General features: G+C 37.9%; 1 protein-coding gene across 2 annotated transcripts in view; it reads right to left on the minus strand.

The window, feature by feature from the left end:
* Positions 1–17,138, minus strand: part of LOC132111615 (intersectin-2-like) — a 50,413-nt gene that overhangs the window by 18,991 nt on the left and 14,284 nt on the right. For both annotated transcript variants that reach the window (XM_059519071.1, XM_059519070.1), the window contains exons 3-16: positions 11,257–11,349; positions 10,992–11,055; positions 10,711–10,877; positions 9,368–9,556; positions 8,896–8,992; positions 8,356–8,489; positions 3,831–3,894; positions 3,348–3,485; positions 3,097–3,200; positions 2,366–2,628; positions 2,068–2,217; positions 1,772–1,912; positions 1,499–1,586; positions 1,116–1,255 (exon numbers count right to left, since the gene is read on the minus strand). In XM_059519071.1, the coding sequence (XP_059375054.1) occupies positions 1,116–1,255; positions 1,499–1,586; positions 1,772–1,912; positions 2,068–2,217; positions 2,366–2,628; positions 3,097–3,200; positions 3,348–3,485; positions 3,831–3,894; positions 8,356–8,489; positions 8,896–8,992; positions 9,368–9,556; positions 10,711–10,877; positions 10,992–11,055; positions 11,257–11,349 (1,832 nt within the window). The remainder of the gene's footprint in view (positions 1–1,115; positions 1,256–1,498; positions 1,587–1,771; positions 1,913–2,067; positions 2,218–2,365; positions 2,629–3,096; positions 3,201–3,347; positions 3,486–3,830; positions 3,895–8,355; positions 8,490–8,895; positions 8,993–9,367; positions 9,557–10,710; positions 10,878–10,991; positions 11,056–11,256; positions 11,350–17,138) is intronic.

Genomic DNA, 17,138 nt, shown 5'->3' on the forward strand with positions numbered 1-17,138 from the left:
GGAAGCAGCAAGGAGAGCGCTTTATTGTAACGCGAAAGCACATTAAAATAATGCACGAGCGCAAATATATCCGCTCGCACGCAGATTTCCTTTGCTCTGTTAATAAAACCAGATGCGCGTGCTCAGATCATTGACTGTATAAGGCTCAGATACATGCTGCCTTACAACGTGTCTCCTCTCGCTCAACCTGTGTCCTGTGCACTCACAACTCTCTCTGTGCTCATGCGCAAGATCTGATCCATTAACATGGGCTCAAAAAAAAAAAAGGCTACGCATCACAGACAGAGTGTGTGAACCTGGAGTTAGGCATATGCCCAGTCTGCTCTGTTCTTGCGCTCCACTTAGGCGCGCTGCATCCTGATTGGTCGGGGCTGCGGAAAATCGTGCCATAAAGCGGTTTAGAAATCGCGCACACTGAAATCGCGATTTTATTTCGATTAATCGTACAGCCCTAATCGTAATGATGCTAAAATTATGCTCCTAGCTGTCACTTAAAAAAAAAAAATTGATAAATGGAGATTAATCGTTTCACCCAGAAATGAGTCACATTACGGAAGTAAAAAGCTTTGTGAATGAATTTTTTTTTTTTTCGTCTTCAATCCATCCCTGATGATATGTGCAGTAAAGATCATTTGGTAACAATCTAAAGGAGAAGCTGCCACAGTGAGAGTGAGCAGGAAAAGGGAAAAAAAGAGACCTTCAAAAGGAAGAAGAGATTGCTGAGGCAACTCAGTAAAGAGAGCAGGCCTTTAAGCATGCAGTCATCCATTTCCTCAAACTGCAGCGAAAGCCAGGGAGAGACAGACAAGTAGACAGACAGACAGAAAAGCTCTACAGCTAGTGATAGAGACACAGGGACAAAAGCATAAGGGGTTATTCGCATTAGAGTCATCAGGAACAGTCTATATGCTGTTAGCACTCTTCAGTTAAGAAAGATTTGTTAAAGAAATGCTAAATATCTGGGGAATTAAATATTTTCATATCACTCAAATTAAACTGTCCATCAGCACCTTGTAAAGTGTAACTAGTCTAGCTAAACCTATGGATCAGTTTGTGCTGCTCTGAATGGATTGCATGCATTAATTAGTCAGGGCTGAGTGATATTAAAGACTTACCTGGATTTCTTTCTTATACTGATCCATATCTGCCAATTTAACTGCAGTCTCCTTCTCCAAAGCATTAAGCTGTTCTTTAAGCTTTCGACAGGTAAGATCCTTCTCTTCCACATTACTCTGTAAAGTTTTCACTGTCGCAGCTGCATTAAGAAAAAAAGAAACTTAAACAACTACATAAAAATTGTTGGTGCTCTCTTAATAACAGAGAACAAGGTTTATTGTTATTATTATAATTTTACGATTCAACACATCAGTCACGCTTGGGTCATGCTTTTTTCTTTTTTGTCTTTCACAATTCCAAATGCTAGTATCACAAACTGTGTTTTTTTTCTTAATACATAGCAATACTTGGGGGGAAACATAATTGGCCAAATGCGTCTTACTAGGGAGGTTGTTCAGATTGAGGTTGCGTAGTCTGTCATTCAGTTTTTGCTGTTCTACGGTCGACTGTCCCAACTTTCTCTTAAATTCCTGCAAAAATCACATTATGATTACTACTATGCTCTTTTGAGGCAATCTACATCTTAAATTGAGATTATTAGGAATAAATGGAGTTTAAATATATATTTCAGTATAAATTTATAAATAGATTTAATTTAAATGCATGTAGACACATTCATAATTCACGTGTGCTTTTACGGATGCAGAAGTCAGACCTCTAACTGTTTCTGCAGAGAGTGGATTTCTGTGATGCAGCAGTCTCTTTTGTGGTTGATCATTTCCAGCTCATTTTTATGGATTCTCTTTTTGCCTTCAGCATCTCGGAGCTTGTCAGTTATTTGTTTCTGCTTGTTGCCCTAAAAAAAAGAGATCTGTTTTTTCAAGCATTCTGGCGGTTTAAAAAATTAATAATTGTACTTAAATGTGTGGTTAAATTTAAAGTGCTTGGTTTCACACATAATGTGTCTGGATGAAATATGAACGTTGATAGCATAATGTCCTGTAGCCTCACCACAGCCTCTAGCTCCATCTCCAGACTCCTCTTCTTGGCTCGGAGCTTGATGATCTCCTCCTGCTCTTCACTCTTCTGATTTAGGAGCTCCTGCTTTCTCCTCCTCTCCCACTCAAGCTGCCGCTGGCGCTCCAGCTCCTTCTTGGCTGCCTGTACAGAAAATCATAGCAGTATTCAGTAAAAAAAAATTATGTTTTTATTTATATAGACTATTTTCCTTTTATACCTATACAAACCTTTTGGGAAATATAATATTTTGGTCAGAAACTGAAACGTTATCACATGGTCATCCTCTCACCTCCTTCCTCTCCAGCTCTTTAAGTCTCTCCTCCTCTCTTTGTCGCTCCAGCTCTCTCTGTCGCTCCAGCCTGAGCTCTTCCTCCCTCTTCCTCTTCAGCTCCAGCTCTCGTGCCTCCCTCTCTCTTCTCTCCTGCTCCTCTCTGGCCTTCTGTGCCCTCCTCTCCTCTTCCCTGCGCTGCTGCTCCAGCAGTGCCTGTCGCCGCTTCTCCAGCTCAGCATTTCCCATCTCCATATTTTTCTTGAACTTATCTTCAAAAGTCCCTAGATACAAAGAACACACATAAATTATTACAATGAACTGGGATGTTCAAACAGCTATTATATTTGATAAATATAAACACTTATTTTTGTTAAATGTTTTAATACCCAAAAAAAAATTTTGTGCCAATTAATACAACAACATTCATACATTTGATAAGTATGGCTTAAGTGTCTATATAATACTGAGGGAGGAAGGGAGGGATACAACATGTTTAAAGTCAGTAAGGACACCGTAATGAGAGTAATTCAATATACAGGAAATTATTTATACCAACTGTTTAATGTCTTTCACAAATCAAATAGCATTACACAATCGGTGAGCCTAAAGAGAATACATCTGTTTAAATTCTTTGATACCTGGTGTAAAAGCAGGAAGATTTTATTTTATTATTTTTTATATTTTTTGGTAAAAGAAGCGAGTCATAGATATTTGTATTATGTAATAATGGGTGTGGTGTAAAGCCATACAATTGTTCCTTGATTTCTGTGGAGGTTCAGACTCATAGAGGTCCTCAGCCAGACCTGCATAGATCGAGGCAGTGGTTCCATTCACAGACTCACCAAGCTTCCCCCTACAGGTTTATATTTATGGAGAAAAAACATTGACAAATCAATTCAGATAATAATTTAAAACATATTTTTACATTCATGACCAATGTTTTATATATGATTAAGTTTTCAGTCAATTGGAGATTAGGTTACAAACTAGTCAGCGGTACCTCAGTGATGGGGGCACCAGCTCTGAAGGGAGTGCCATAGGCAGCGGCTGGCCCATTTTAGCCATGTCTACCAGATGCATAGCAAGAATAAACTCATCAGCCTTCAGTTTACCATCCTTATCCACATCAGCAAGATTCCTGACCAAAAAAATGTTCCAAACATGTCATTAAATCAAGACATTTTGTAGCTAAATATTTATAAAATCTGAAATGTGTTAACTTTAAAATTTCACAGATTTTAAAACAGATTAAAACATAAAATGTCATATGCAATGAAAAAAAAAAGAGAAATATGCACAATAAAAGCATTTTCAAAAGCAGTCTTTTGAACCCACCTTTACAGGTCTCATAAAATTAGTCTGGTCATAAATTAGCAATCACGTGCATGAAGCTACTCTTGTGCAATGAAATCTTCCCCGAGTTATATTTCATAAAAAAAAATAAAAAAGCTTTATGCAAGTAATGGGGAAAGCAAATACCTACCAGATGGCAGCTAGCTGAGTCTGAGTAAGCATTGTTGTAGCCATTATATTTCTCACTTGAGGACCTGCAGAAAAAGAATATATGGATGCCATTTACCATCTTCAGAGAAAAGGATTTTTACAAGATAAAAACATTTAAGGGAGAAAAATGCTTATTTGCTGTGTTTTATAACACTGGTATTTTTTTTTTTTTACAACCAGCTAGTAAATACTGTTGCTGTACTAAAATATCTGGTTTGAGTAGAGCTGGATGATATTCCTAAAGTCAATGGTGGAATCCTACTAAAACCTTCAATGCATTACGACATCTAGAAACTCTTCAAACACCGATAAATGAGCGCCCCTTTTCAAATTCTGTGAAACAAAACAGATTGCCTATAAGATGTAGGCAGAGGGCTAAAATTTAATGCCAACCTCATAAAGTCGTTTTATCCACTTCCTAATTTCTGAAAGTCTCTAGTAAGGATGTCTTAAGCCTGGTTCACACGGGACGATTTTAAAATTGTCGGCCGATTTTCCAAACCTGAGAGACCCCACACACGGCGATAAAAAATCACGGCTCTAACAGTTTTTGTCATACAGTGTGTGGTGTGCAGCCACACGGCAAAATCAACACATCATACACGAACCGATTTGACACCCGAGCATTCCCAGGTCAGACGGGAAGTCTCGCAAAATCCCTCGAGATCAAACGTGACTTCAGAGTAAACAATCATGGCGGACGAAGAGGATGCAGTGGCCATAGTTTGTGCTTTGTTTGTAACCGGAAAAAAAACATAAGAAAAACAAGAAAAGGCGATGGTCAAAGAAGTGGAGACAAAGTCCTCCATCTCCGACGTCCACCGGACTTTCTGGTGCGCCATGCCGCGCATTTGTTTCCCGGTACTTCCTCGCCACCTCGTCACCTCGCTTTCTGATTGGCTACACGCCACAGTCCACAGGCTGCATGATCGTTTGTCCTCGGGGGACACCACACACGAGAAGAAATCGGGCCAAATAAATCCAACATGTTGGATATCCCCGATTTGACATCGGAACGGTCCCGACGTCCTTCCGAGCAGAGGAGAGCAGTCTTAACACACCACACACGGATGAATATCTGATCAGATTATTTTCCGATAATCGGAGCATCCTTAAGATTGTCGGAAGGTGTCAATCGGGGCTAAAATCGGCCTAATTATCCTGCCGTGTGAACCAGGCTTAAGTCATGAGAGATGTAAGTGATACAGACAACTGCTTTGCAGATGAGACATATGGGTGTGGATAGCCCACCTTCAGATGAAGTCTCTAAATCCCATATTAACCATAAAATCATGAGATTATCACAGTAATCACAATGACATTTTAAAGTTTTGTCCCCAGGCATCATTAACCCTCTGGAGTCTAAGGGTATTTTTGGGGGCTGGAGAAGTTGTCATGCCCTGACATTTGTGCTTTTTTCAGTTTCTTATAAATATCTAAATGGGTAAAGTCTAATCTCACTGTAATCAGCACAAACTGGGCTATAATAATATGTGAAATGCATGCATGTACATGATTGTATTTTTGAGAAAAAAAAAAAAAAGTTATGCGTGGTTAGTGAAAAACTAAAAATGTTAAATCACTTGAATAAGGCAAAAAAAAAAAACACATAAAGAACATTGGTTCCCGGGACTTTTGAGAACCGGAGCCTGTAGCCTAGAATTTTTCTTTCTAAATTCTGTGAAAATCATCTTGTTTACTCATTTACAGAAAACAATATATTGATTTAAATTTTCTAAGACACTTTTTGTTGGTAAAAGTCATATGCGAGTAGGCGTCAACTATCATGAATATCATTGTGATTCACACCTGAGAAGACAAAGGCCTGCATAATGAGCTGCATATTGAGCTGCATAATGAGCCTTTAAGTCAGCTGTGTCACTGAAAGGGAGGAGTTACAAGAAAGAATGTGAGGACAAAATAAATCTATATAATTTTATGTTTGTAGTTTATTTAGAATATATTTAATTATCCCACAACATAATTTAATATCCACTGGCGAGTGCAATTAAACAGTTTATAAGGAACAATCAAAGCTGACTTTCAAACTAATTTTTTTGCATCATTACTCCAGTCACCAGTGTTGGGCAGTAGCGTCGCTACAAGCAGCGAAGCTACTAGTTTAACTACATTCCTCAGTAGCGTGGTCGTAGCTTCACTGCTTTCTGAATCAAATAGCTTCTCTGTAGCGAAGCTCTTTTTTTTACCAAGTAGCGCGGTAGCTTACACACAAGCTACATTTTCGCAAGCATTTCTGAAGCTCAAACTCAAATTGGGAAATACAACTGCTAAGATCACTGATCCTGGATCAGTAAGTGACGCGACGGCGCCACTTCATCTTGTTCTTGTTTACGGTGGATAGCAACCAACCAGCTTTATGATGCATTACCGCCACCTTCTGCTCCGGACGGTACCACTCCTTGGCCAGTCAGGCAAAAAATTACTTGATGAAATGATGGCAGTGGGTGAGGTCGGAGAACAGTTGATCCCGAGGAGCGAGTCGACCGTGGCCGTACCTCGACAAGTACATGACACTGATTCCCAAATATACAACCATCGCAATTCAGTCTTCAATCACAAACTAAGCACTTTCTAGCTATCTTTTTTTCTATCTGTTGGTAGAAAAAAAGCGTTTTCCCTTGATAAGAAAATCACATTTCAGATATATTGTAAACAAAGGGGAAAATAGCACATGCCCTCGTGCTAAATTAAGAATTTGTTAATTTAAAAACCCCATTAAAGGTTGATTTAAATCACTGATAGGATTATATTATTTAATTACAATTTAAATGTAATCAAGATTATATTTTCACATAATGTTCTTTAGGATGATTTAATGTAGAAAATAAATCAATTTAGCTGGGTTTCCAAAGACATTCACATTGCATTTTGTTCTGCAAAGGCCTATATTAAGCATGCCCATGCAAACAGGTGCATACACATACTTGTGTGTACATTATTACGTGAATTACATGTATTTTGATTGTTTTCGTTGCCAAATTGATAAGGAACACAATACACAATTGAACTAAACAATTACACCTGCCTATCTGTTTGACTGACAGTTTTGAGCACTGAGATAGCTTTGACTTGTAATAAAACGTGTTCAACATAAAAATTTAATTTTAAAAGTAGCTTAGATGTAGCAAGCTACTGTTGATGTAGCTAAGCTTGCTACATTTCCCAGTGGGTAGCTTCAGTGTAGTGAAGCTTCATTTACTGTAGAGTAACTGGTAGCTTAGCTCACTACATTTTCCAAGTAGCTTGCCCAACACTGCCAGTCACACAATCCTTCAGAAATCCTTTTAACAATCTTATTTTCTACAAAAAACATGTATTGTTATTATTATCATTATTATTATTATTTTTAATGTTGAAAAGAGCTGAGAATATTTTTCAGGTTTTTTAGGGGGAATAAATTGAAAGAACAGCATTGTTTTTTACATTTGTTACAGTTACATTTATTTGTTACATTTATATTATTTACATCAAGCTTTTGAATGGTATAGTATTGTATATTGTTATTGAAACGTCATAATATTTCACTTGATTATACATTTAGTCAGGAATTATAGTTTAGAAAAAGTCTTTGGAAAAAGTCTAACTAGTAAAATGTTTACACGTTATGTGAAAACTAGTACAAGTATATAAATAAATAAAAAGGGACTTACTCCTGTTTATGATCTCTGCTGAATAAAGTGCTTCATTCTTTTTTTTCCTGAGAAAATCCATTTCTCAAATCTTCAACCACATCACATCTTTTTGGGGTGAATTACGTCTTATTCCTCTCATCGCAAAGCAAACAGTAAAATAAAAAACTTGAAGAACATACTCACTCCTTTTTCTTCTGTGTGGGCGTTTTCAAGCCGCGCGCTTCAGTTTGAAACATTAGAACCTGAATAGCGCGTTCAGCGCGGGGGCGTGGTCTCATTTGAAGACAATGAAGGGAGATGTGAAAAACGAACATCGCGTTGTTTTCATATGGATTACTTTATCACAGAATATTTGTTTTCAGCGCCACTTGTTTAGTTTAAATGTAGACATGTCAAGCTTTCTATAGATATCTCTCTCATGTCTCTTCGTTGAGTATTCACGGAGTTACAGTTTATTTTAATGATGCGTGTCTAAATGAAGATCAGCGTAGACAAAGGCTGCAGACAGCACACCTTGTTTGTTATCTTTATTTTATAAGTGCACATGGTTTTGTTGTTATTATGTCTGTATACAAATAAAAGTAGACCCTTTACAGATTCGATTGATGTATTGCTCTTATCTGTACGATTAAAACTGAAAGTGTAATTTAAGTTCTTTTCGCGGTTATCAGGAGAAAATGACTCATAACACATATACGCGTTAATCGACTCCAGAGGGTTAAAAGAACCTATAGCATGTTGGTGCTAGCTGAACTATCCATTTGCCATTATTTGCACCCCCAGTAAGACAACCTACCATTTTTTAAACCGATTATTGGTTTGATTCTTTGAAAATAATTTATAACCAAGTACCTGTTAGATAACCCATCATTTGCTTGTCCAGGCTGTTAAACTGCTGCCTATATTTGAGTCGTGATGCCTGTGGGATGGCCCAATCAGAAAGGCCGCCCTTTGGAGAGTTGCTGGTCAGTGATGTGGAGGAGGAGCTGTAGACATAAGTACACAAGTCATTTTGTGTAGATAGTACTCAACAAGAGGATTAATTATATAACGTATTTTCCACACTATAAGGCGCACCGGATTATAAGGCGCACCTTCAATGAATGGCCTATTTTAGAACGGTTTTCATATATAGGGCGCACCGGATTATAAGGCGCATAGAATAGAAGATACTGCAGTCAAACGTTTGACTGGTTTTGCGTTATGCATCCACTAGATGGAGCTGTGCTAAAGGGAATGTCAACATTATGACAGAGCGCCTTGATCCATATATAAGGCGCTCCGGATTATAAGGCGCACTGTCGTTTTTTGAGAAAAATAAAGGCTTTTAAGTGCGCCTTATAGTGCGGAAAATACGGTACTATAAAAGGTCCGTGTGTGGAAGTTCCTGACCTGCTCGAGCCCAGGTCCAACAAAGATGGGTTCTTGTTCATTGGAGTGGCAGAGAAGCCCAGTGGAGAAGAGGAAAATGAATTTGACAGCTGGAGAGCTATGGGGAAAAAAAAACACATCAAACACATCTTGAAAGAAAAGTGTAGCCAATAGCACGCAATGGCAGAGACAGAGTGTACAAGCCATTAACGATAGAAACACATCATGCACGAGAATATAAGCCACAAAGTCATAATTTTGAGAGAGTTTAGGCATAAAGAGTTGCTTGTTAAATCAACATATAATAGTTACAGACTGAGCTAGTCCTGACACAGAAAGACCGAAGCAGAGAAAATGCTGACTGCAGTAAGAACAAAAGAGATCAGTGTCATTTCACCTTTAGCACACCGTTTCTGTCATAATCTCAAAAAACAGATGGCATAATTTTACTAGATTCAGGCTTCACTGGCATGTGGACATTAGTGTCTCTTACTGGAAGTGAGAGGGATGGGGGTAGGCTGTAGAATGGCAATAGGTCCATTAGGCAGGGCTGGAGTGCTGATGGTGGGCATCACTGGCATCGACAGCCCTGTGCCCATCATGGGAGTCATGGTGGTCATTGGTATAGCGGTCAGAAAGGGCATGTTCGGCATCATGGATACATTTGGCATAGCTCCCATTCCTGCAAAAGCACAAGGGTAAATTCAAACGGACAATAAGAGAACATTCACTAGATGAATTGCTTGAGAGGTTTTCCAACCATTCCTTTTTATAGCAAGTCCTAATTAGTTTGACACTAGCTACATTTATTTTTTACAAATATCAAAAACAAAAGCTACATCTTAAAGCTGACAAGCTGAGGACACATTTCTCTTGTACACTTCAAAGGTTGTGGTTACAGCCATCTGTTCTACATTACTTCAACTCCACTGTATCTTTAGTTATTATGTCTGTATACAAATAAAAGTAGACCCTTTACAGATTCGATTGATGTATTGCTCTTATCTGTACGATTAAAACTGAAAGTGTAATTTAAGTTCTTTTCGCGGTTATCAGGAGAAAATGACTCATAACACATATACGCGTTAATCGACTCCAGAGGGTTAAAAGAACCTATAGCATGTTGGTGCTAGCTGAACTATCCATTTGCCATTATTTGCACCCCCAGTAAGACACTAGTTAGTAGCTAGTTTGACACTAGCTACATTTATTTTTTACAAATATCAAAAACAAAAGCTACATCTTAAAGCTGACAAGCTGAGGACACATTTCTCTTGTACACTTCAAAAGGTTGTGGTTACAGCCATCTGTTCTACATTACTTCAACTCCACTGTATCTTTTGGCCATCAAGCGGTGCACCTGCTGTCATACGAAGGACTTTCAAGAGGATTGAGGTTTTCCTAGCAAATGGGGAAGTGACACAGTATTTTGCACTTTTGTAGCATTGGCTTAAACTAAAATCTACTTATGCAAATCAAGGGGTCTTTTTCCACCAAAACCAGTCGTAACAACATTAAACTGCTATTGTACCTTTAAAGCTTAAATGACCTCTACATAACTGACCTCCATACAATGCTGGCCAGATTGCTGAACACTGAATACTGGAGTGGCATTCATGTGTGACTGTGACCGGACATGGTAACAAAAGAGAAAATTTTTCCTGTTCTATATTGTGGTACATAGTAAGGATAACAATTAGATTAACATTAAAAGTCTGTTGTTACAACAGTAAACTGTGTACCGATTCACACTTTTGTGACAGTGCAATACTGTTATAATGCCAATGGCCTCTCAGATCATTGTTTGGCTGGTTATAGTCTAGTTTGGCAGCGTACCGAGAGATGTTGCTGGCATTGTTGGAACTGGCACAGGTGGCTGCTTCATGATGATGGGCAGAGCTGTAGGAAGATTCTGTCCCTGCAGTTTCATCTTGATCAGCTTCATGGCTATAGAAAACTCCAGCCGGTCCATCCTACCATCTTTATTCATATCAGCCAGGGCCCTGCCATACACAAACAGACAAGCAATCAGGTCAGGACTTCACCATTAATTCATTTTCTTTTCTTTTTTTTTAATGATTTCTTTTTTTAGATTGTACATGGTCAGGATTTCTTACCAGATCTCAGCTAGCACAGACTGGGGAAGCCCTGACTGAATGAAGAAGTTCCGTGCTTTCTCCCCTATACACAAAAAATTATATAAAAATAAATAAAATATTTTGGTAAATAATTCCAAACGTAGTAGATAAAAATGTTAATTAATGTGTTTGTATATACAATTAATTTCAAGAAATTAATCTTGAATTAAAATGTTTATATAAATAATAATATTAATGTTTTTAACATTTTAAATCATTTTAACAAAGGCTCCCCATTACATACCTGTAACGAAGCCCTGTACTGGCGAGAGGGAGTCAAACTTCTGATCATGTTTGTCCCTCTCCTCTGGGGTTATAGCCCAAATACTCCGACCACCTTAAAAAGCAAAGTAGACAAAAGGATGAGGGATGAAGTAGAGAGAAATAGGGAAAATAATTAAACCACGTAATTATGCAGGCAGATTCAATATTCTAGTATCAGCAGGTACATTTATAATTGAGCTACAGTGAGCTTTTGCATAGTCAGGCTGTTTGAATGATATATGTGGCACATTACTTCTGTCTTTCGGTGCAAGCATACAATGTAAAGGGCAAAAAAAAAAAAAAAAAAAAAAGAAAAAGTTACACTATATAACATTCCAATTCGCATCAACTAGGTCTGACTTTATAAAACCCAAACTGGATTCGAAACAGAGATGCACCAATTGCAATTTTCTTTGGAAGTGTGACCTGCCAATACAGATTTTTGTGAATTCTAATTTTCTTTCTAATAACTATAATTGACACCACATACAAAAAAAATCAATTCAAATTTCAATGTAAAAAATATTTATATAATAAAATAAATTATTAAACATTACAATTCCCCCAATCTGGACTAAGCTACAGATTTTCTCAAAATAAAGTGCTCTGTGACTGGAAAGAGGAAGAAATAGTTAACTTAAATAGAGTTTCTGTATGTAACAAAACAGATCTAATTTCCCATTGGGTTTATAAATTGTAATTTTTCCCCCCTAACCTTATTAAATGTGTCATCTTTCACATCAAATGCTTACTTTGTTTCAATGAATTCAGTTAGAATAATAGGAAACTGTAGAATTGTTACCATTCAAATGAAATTAGTATTAACAAACTCTATCTTTCCACTGCTGAGGAAACAGAAGCTGCATCTGAAGTGGCATTAGATGTATTTACACAGATAGTTTGATGAAGCCGAGGTGCCGTAAATGCATTTACACTGAAAAAATTCAAATTTATAAATAATTTTATAAGTTTAATATTTTACATAATTTAAAATGCTGAAAAAATGCAATGATACTTTTAAATATGACTAAACCACCAGTAGGTGGCGGCAAATGTCTTTTAAGAGCGAGTCATTTATTCAATCATTCAACCGATTCATTCAAACGCCAACCTTTTTCCTACCAGGGTTTACTGCGCATGCACACATCAATAATGCATAATTTTTCTCACGCTGAGCAATGATAATTACTTAGGTTTAGGTGTGGGGTAGGTATAGACATTATTAAAACACGTTGTAATAGGTTGAAAAAAATAATTAATTTTTGGTTTCCGGCCATAGCTGTATCCGTTCTAGCAACAACCCTGCATAACACATAATTACTGCATAGTTTAAGGGTAGGTAGCGTTGGTATAGGGATAGACTTTAATAAACTATATTTTGACATGTAGAATCTTGTCGAACATTACTACCTACTGTGTTAATGGGAGGTAGCTAAATCTGACAGGGTAGCAAAAATCAACAGAACATCGGTGGCGCTGGCAATAAAAGAATCGGCTCAGAATCAGCAAGATGTGCGAAAAATCGTCCGATTCCGATCACTGGCCGTTAAATTGGTGCATCTCTAATTGGAACAAGATTTAAGATGAAAATGTTTACATTTTAAAAATACTAATTATAACTTTGGTCAGACTGATATGTAACTTTTAAAGTACATATAAATGCAGTGTCACGTTGATATTTATTGGAATTACGGAGTTAAGTCAGCTTAAAGAAGCAGTAGACATAATATACTTCTGAGTTTAAAGCTTAAATATACTCATTAAAATGTCATTCTGTGTAAATTTCAAATATATTTAAAAAAAATTACTTTTTTTTTTTGTTTTACAAAATAATCACACACACACACACACACACACACACACACACACACACACAGTGGGTACAGAATGTATTCAGACCCCCTTAAATTTTTCACTCTTTGTTATATTGCAGCCATTTGCTAAAGTCATTTAAGTTCTTTTTTTTTCTCAATGTACATACAGCACCCCACATTGACAGAAAAACACAGAATTGTTGACATTTTTGCAGATTTATTAAAAAAAGAAAAACTGAAATATCACATGGTCCTAAGTATTCAGACCCTTTGCTCAGTATTTAGTAGAAGCACCCTTTTGATCTAATACAGTCATGAGTCTTTTTGGGAAAGAAGTTTTTCAGACCTGGATGGTAAACATTGGTGGACAGTCATTTTCAGGTCTCTCCAGAGATGCTCAATTGGGTTTAAGTCAGGGCTCTGGCTGGGCCATTCAAGAACAGTCACGGAGCTGTTGTGAAGCCACTCCTTCGTTATTTTAGCTGTGTGCTTAGGGTCATTGTCTTGTTGGAAGGTGAACCTCTGGCCCAGTCTGAGGTCCTGAGCACTCTGGAGAAGGTTTTCGTCCAGGATATCCCTGTACTTGGCTGCATTCATCTTTCCCTCGAAAAGGTCGTCCTGTCCCTGCAGCTGAAAAACACCCCCACAGCATGATGCTTCACTGTTGGGACTGTATTGGACAGGTAATGAGCAGTGCCTGGTTTTCTCCACACATACCACTTAGAATTAAGGCCAAAAAGTTCTATCTTGGTCTCATCAGACCAGAGAATCCTTCAGGTGTTTTTTAGCAAACTCCATGGGGGCTTTCATGTGTCTTGCACTGAGGAAAGACTTCCGTCTGGCCACTCTGCCATAAAGCCCCGACTGGTGGAGGGCTGCAGTGATGGTTGACTTTTTACAGCTTTCTCCCACCTCCCGACTGCATCTCTGGAGCTCAGCCACAGTGATCTTTGGGTTCTTCTTTACCTCTCTCACCAAGGCTCTTCTCACCCAATAGCTCATTTTAGCCAGACGGCCAGCTGTAGGAATGGTTCTGGTCGTCCCAAACGTCTTCCATTTAAGGATTATGGAGGCCACTGTGCTCTTAGGAACCTTAAGTTCAGCAGAAATTGTTTTGTAACCTTGGCCAGATCTGTGCCTTGCCACAATTCTGTCTCTGAGCTCTTCAGCCAGTTCCTTTGACCTCATGATTCTCATTTGCTCTGACATGCACTGTGAGCTGTACGGTCTTATACAGACAGGTGTGTGGCTTTCCTAATCAAGTCCAGTCAGTATAATCAAACACAGCTGGACTCTGGAAGGTGTAGAACCATCTCAAGGATGATCAGAAGAAATGGACAGCACCTGAGTTAAATATATGAGTGTCACAGCAAAGGGTCTGAATTTTTTCGACCATGTGATATTTCAGTTTTTCTTTTATAATAAATCTGCAAAAATGTCAACAATTCTGTGTTTTTCTGTCAATATGGGGTTCTCTGTGTACATTAATGAGGAAAAAAAAGGAATTAAATGATTTTAGCAAATGGCTGCAATATAACAGAGTTTAAAGGGGTCTGAATATTTTTCGTACCCACTGTGTGTGTGTGTGTGTGTGTGTGTGTGTGTATGTGTATATATATACACATTATATTAGTGGTGGGCCGTTATCGGCGTTAACGTGAGACTCTTATCGGGCGATAAAAAAAAATATCGCCGTTAATCTATTCTCAAAGTTGGGTTGGAAGCTATGATGACTTTCACCTTGATATTTTATATAACCGACTGGCTGAGGCCAGCCTAAAAAGATGCTCAGGACAGTTGACGGGCCACTGCCACGCATCGTCACAAAAGCTTATCTTTTCCACGTGTTTTTAAGCCTTACCGCTTGTCGATTTAAACATTAAAGCATCCAAAAACAAGACGCGGAAACAGTGTAGCTGGTTACTCGTGCTGTGTTCGGTGCGCACGCAGAGAGATCGAGAGCCACAATACGGACAGCGACACTGAACAGAGCTCTCTTCTGCGAAGTTCTCCTCGAAGTCCCTCCCGCACCTGAACGAACAAATACAGATCGCAGTTTGAACAAACAAAAAGATGTGAAAGAGCCCAATTCAGTACCGCGGTGTTCTGGTGTTCAGGGCTCACGCAGATAAAGGCGTCTCAAAACACTTGAACACCGAATTTGCTTATTTTTGCTCTTGTGCCGACAAATACATACAAAATATGTCAAAATATCCACCTTGGAAATTATGCTCGAAAAAACTGTCAGTTATTTCTTAAGTGAAAGTAAACAGTTGAGGGGATGTGTATGGGATGTGTATTATATTGGATGCGTTCATTGTCTCTTAAAGAGACCGCGCCTAATTTAGCTACTGGCTGCTGTAATGTTAATCCAAGAAAATTAAAATCACTCACTGCTCTTGACTGAATAACTTTGTAGTTTTAACAGTCAAACCAAAAATTATTCAGACACCAGATATAATTTTTGATATATATAGCAAAACTGTAATAATGTGAGAAATGTTGAAGGTGTCTGAATAAATGTAGGTTTGATTGTATATTTTATTTTTACATTGAAGACTATCCAGTGCTATTTTACATTCAATTATTTGGTTTCTGTACCTTGACACCTACAAACTTGAAAAAAAAACTTAAACATTGTGTAAATAGCACAAATAAATAAAAATAAACGAACATACAAATTAAACAATTTCAAACAGGGCCCACTGGTACAACCTTCACCGGGGCTCCGCTGACCCCAGCTACGGCCCTGCTCACGCCTGTTTCACACATACTCCGTCTGCAGTGCGTATGCAGTCTGTGTGCGTTACGTATGTGGTGCAGCACGGACATGATGTGCTTTCACACAGGACGCGTTTGCAGTTCGCTACTCGGTACGTAAACGATCGCTGCACTGCTGCAGACGCAACGCTCCTGGAACGCAACTGGAATACATTTAACATGGGTGCGTAAAAGAATATGCAACGCATACGCACTGCAGACGGAGTATGTGTGAAACAGGCGTAAGGTTGTTTGCACCTTGTGCAATGTGGAATTAGTTTACAGCTTTTTCAAGCACTTTGTGATGCCTTTTGGAAACAGGAGATGAGCCCCTTTTCTAGTGCACCACCTGGCTTGAGAAACCCCTTCTCAAAGACTTACTGTTTGTCAATTTTATTTGGGTAACACACATATTCTGAATGCCTTCGGCAGAATTCGAATTAGCCATTTTAATCTAGATTAATCTAGATTAGTTTCAAGATCACAGTGAGATTAATCTAGATATAAAAAAATTAATCTATGCCCACCACTAATATATATATATATATATATATATATATATATATATATATATATATATATATATATATATATATATATATATATCTGAAGTTAATAGTGAACTGTCATTTTAAATGACAAAATTAAGAGGAAATGGCATAATTTCAAGAGCCAAGTTCAAAAGTTGGCAAGTTTTACTGCCATTTGAAATTCACAATTTGATTAGCTGAGCATAACATATCCACTCAATCACATAACACAAGCAGAACATTTTTTTCTACCAGTCACTAAGATATATTTGACTTTAAAAATGCTTATTCAAAACCGGTATAACAGCACCCATTTGGGACTGAAAAGGTCTAAATATCCTAACGTATTAAATTTCATTCATTCATTTAATTTTATTGAAAAACAACCATCCTCCAATGGAACAAAACTTTTAAAACTAAACTTTCAATAAACAGCATCTCTTGAAACATTTACTGGGGGCCCGATCCTGCTATTCAAATGTATAGCTACTGAGAAAAAACGGAGAAAGTATCTTCAAAATGTATATTTTAACAAACAAGTCAGATATCAAATAAACCGCATCAATAAGCAGTGACGTGTCAGTGTGACAAGCAGAAATCAAAGCAGACTGTCAGAGCTACTGGTGTGTGTGCAATGCATGCTGCAGTGTGAGAGAGGAGCATAGCACCTGCAAACACACGGCAAATATGAACGAGACGTGATAAATAAGAAAGACTCATGTTTTAGTGCATTTATGAGGCTAAAGGTCCTTTGTGTA

This window comes from Carassius carassius, chromosome 31, assembly GCF_963082965.1.
Source record: "Carassius carassius chromosome 31, fCarCar2.1, whole genome shotgun sequence".
In the NCBI taxonomy this organism is placed as follows: domain Eukaryota; kingdom Metazoa; phylum Chordata; class Actinopteri; order Cypriniformes; family Cyprinidae; genus Carassius; species Carassius carassius.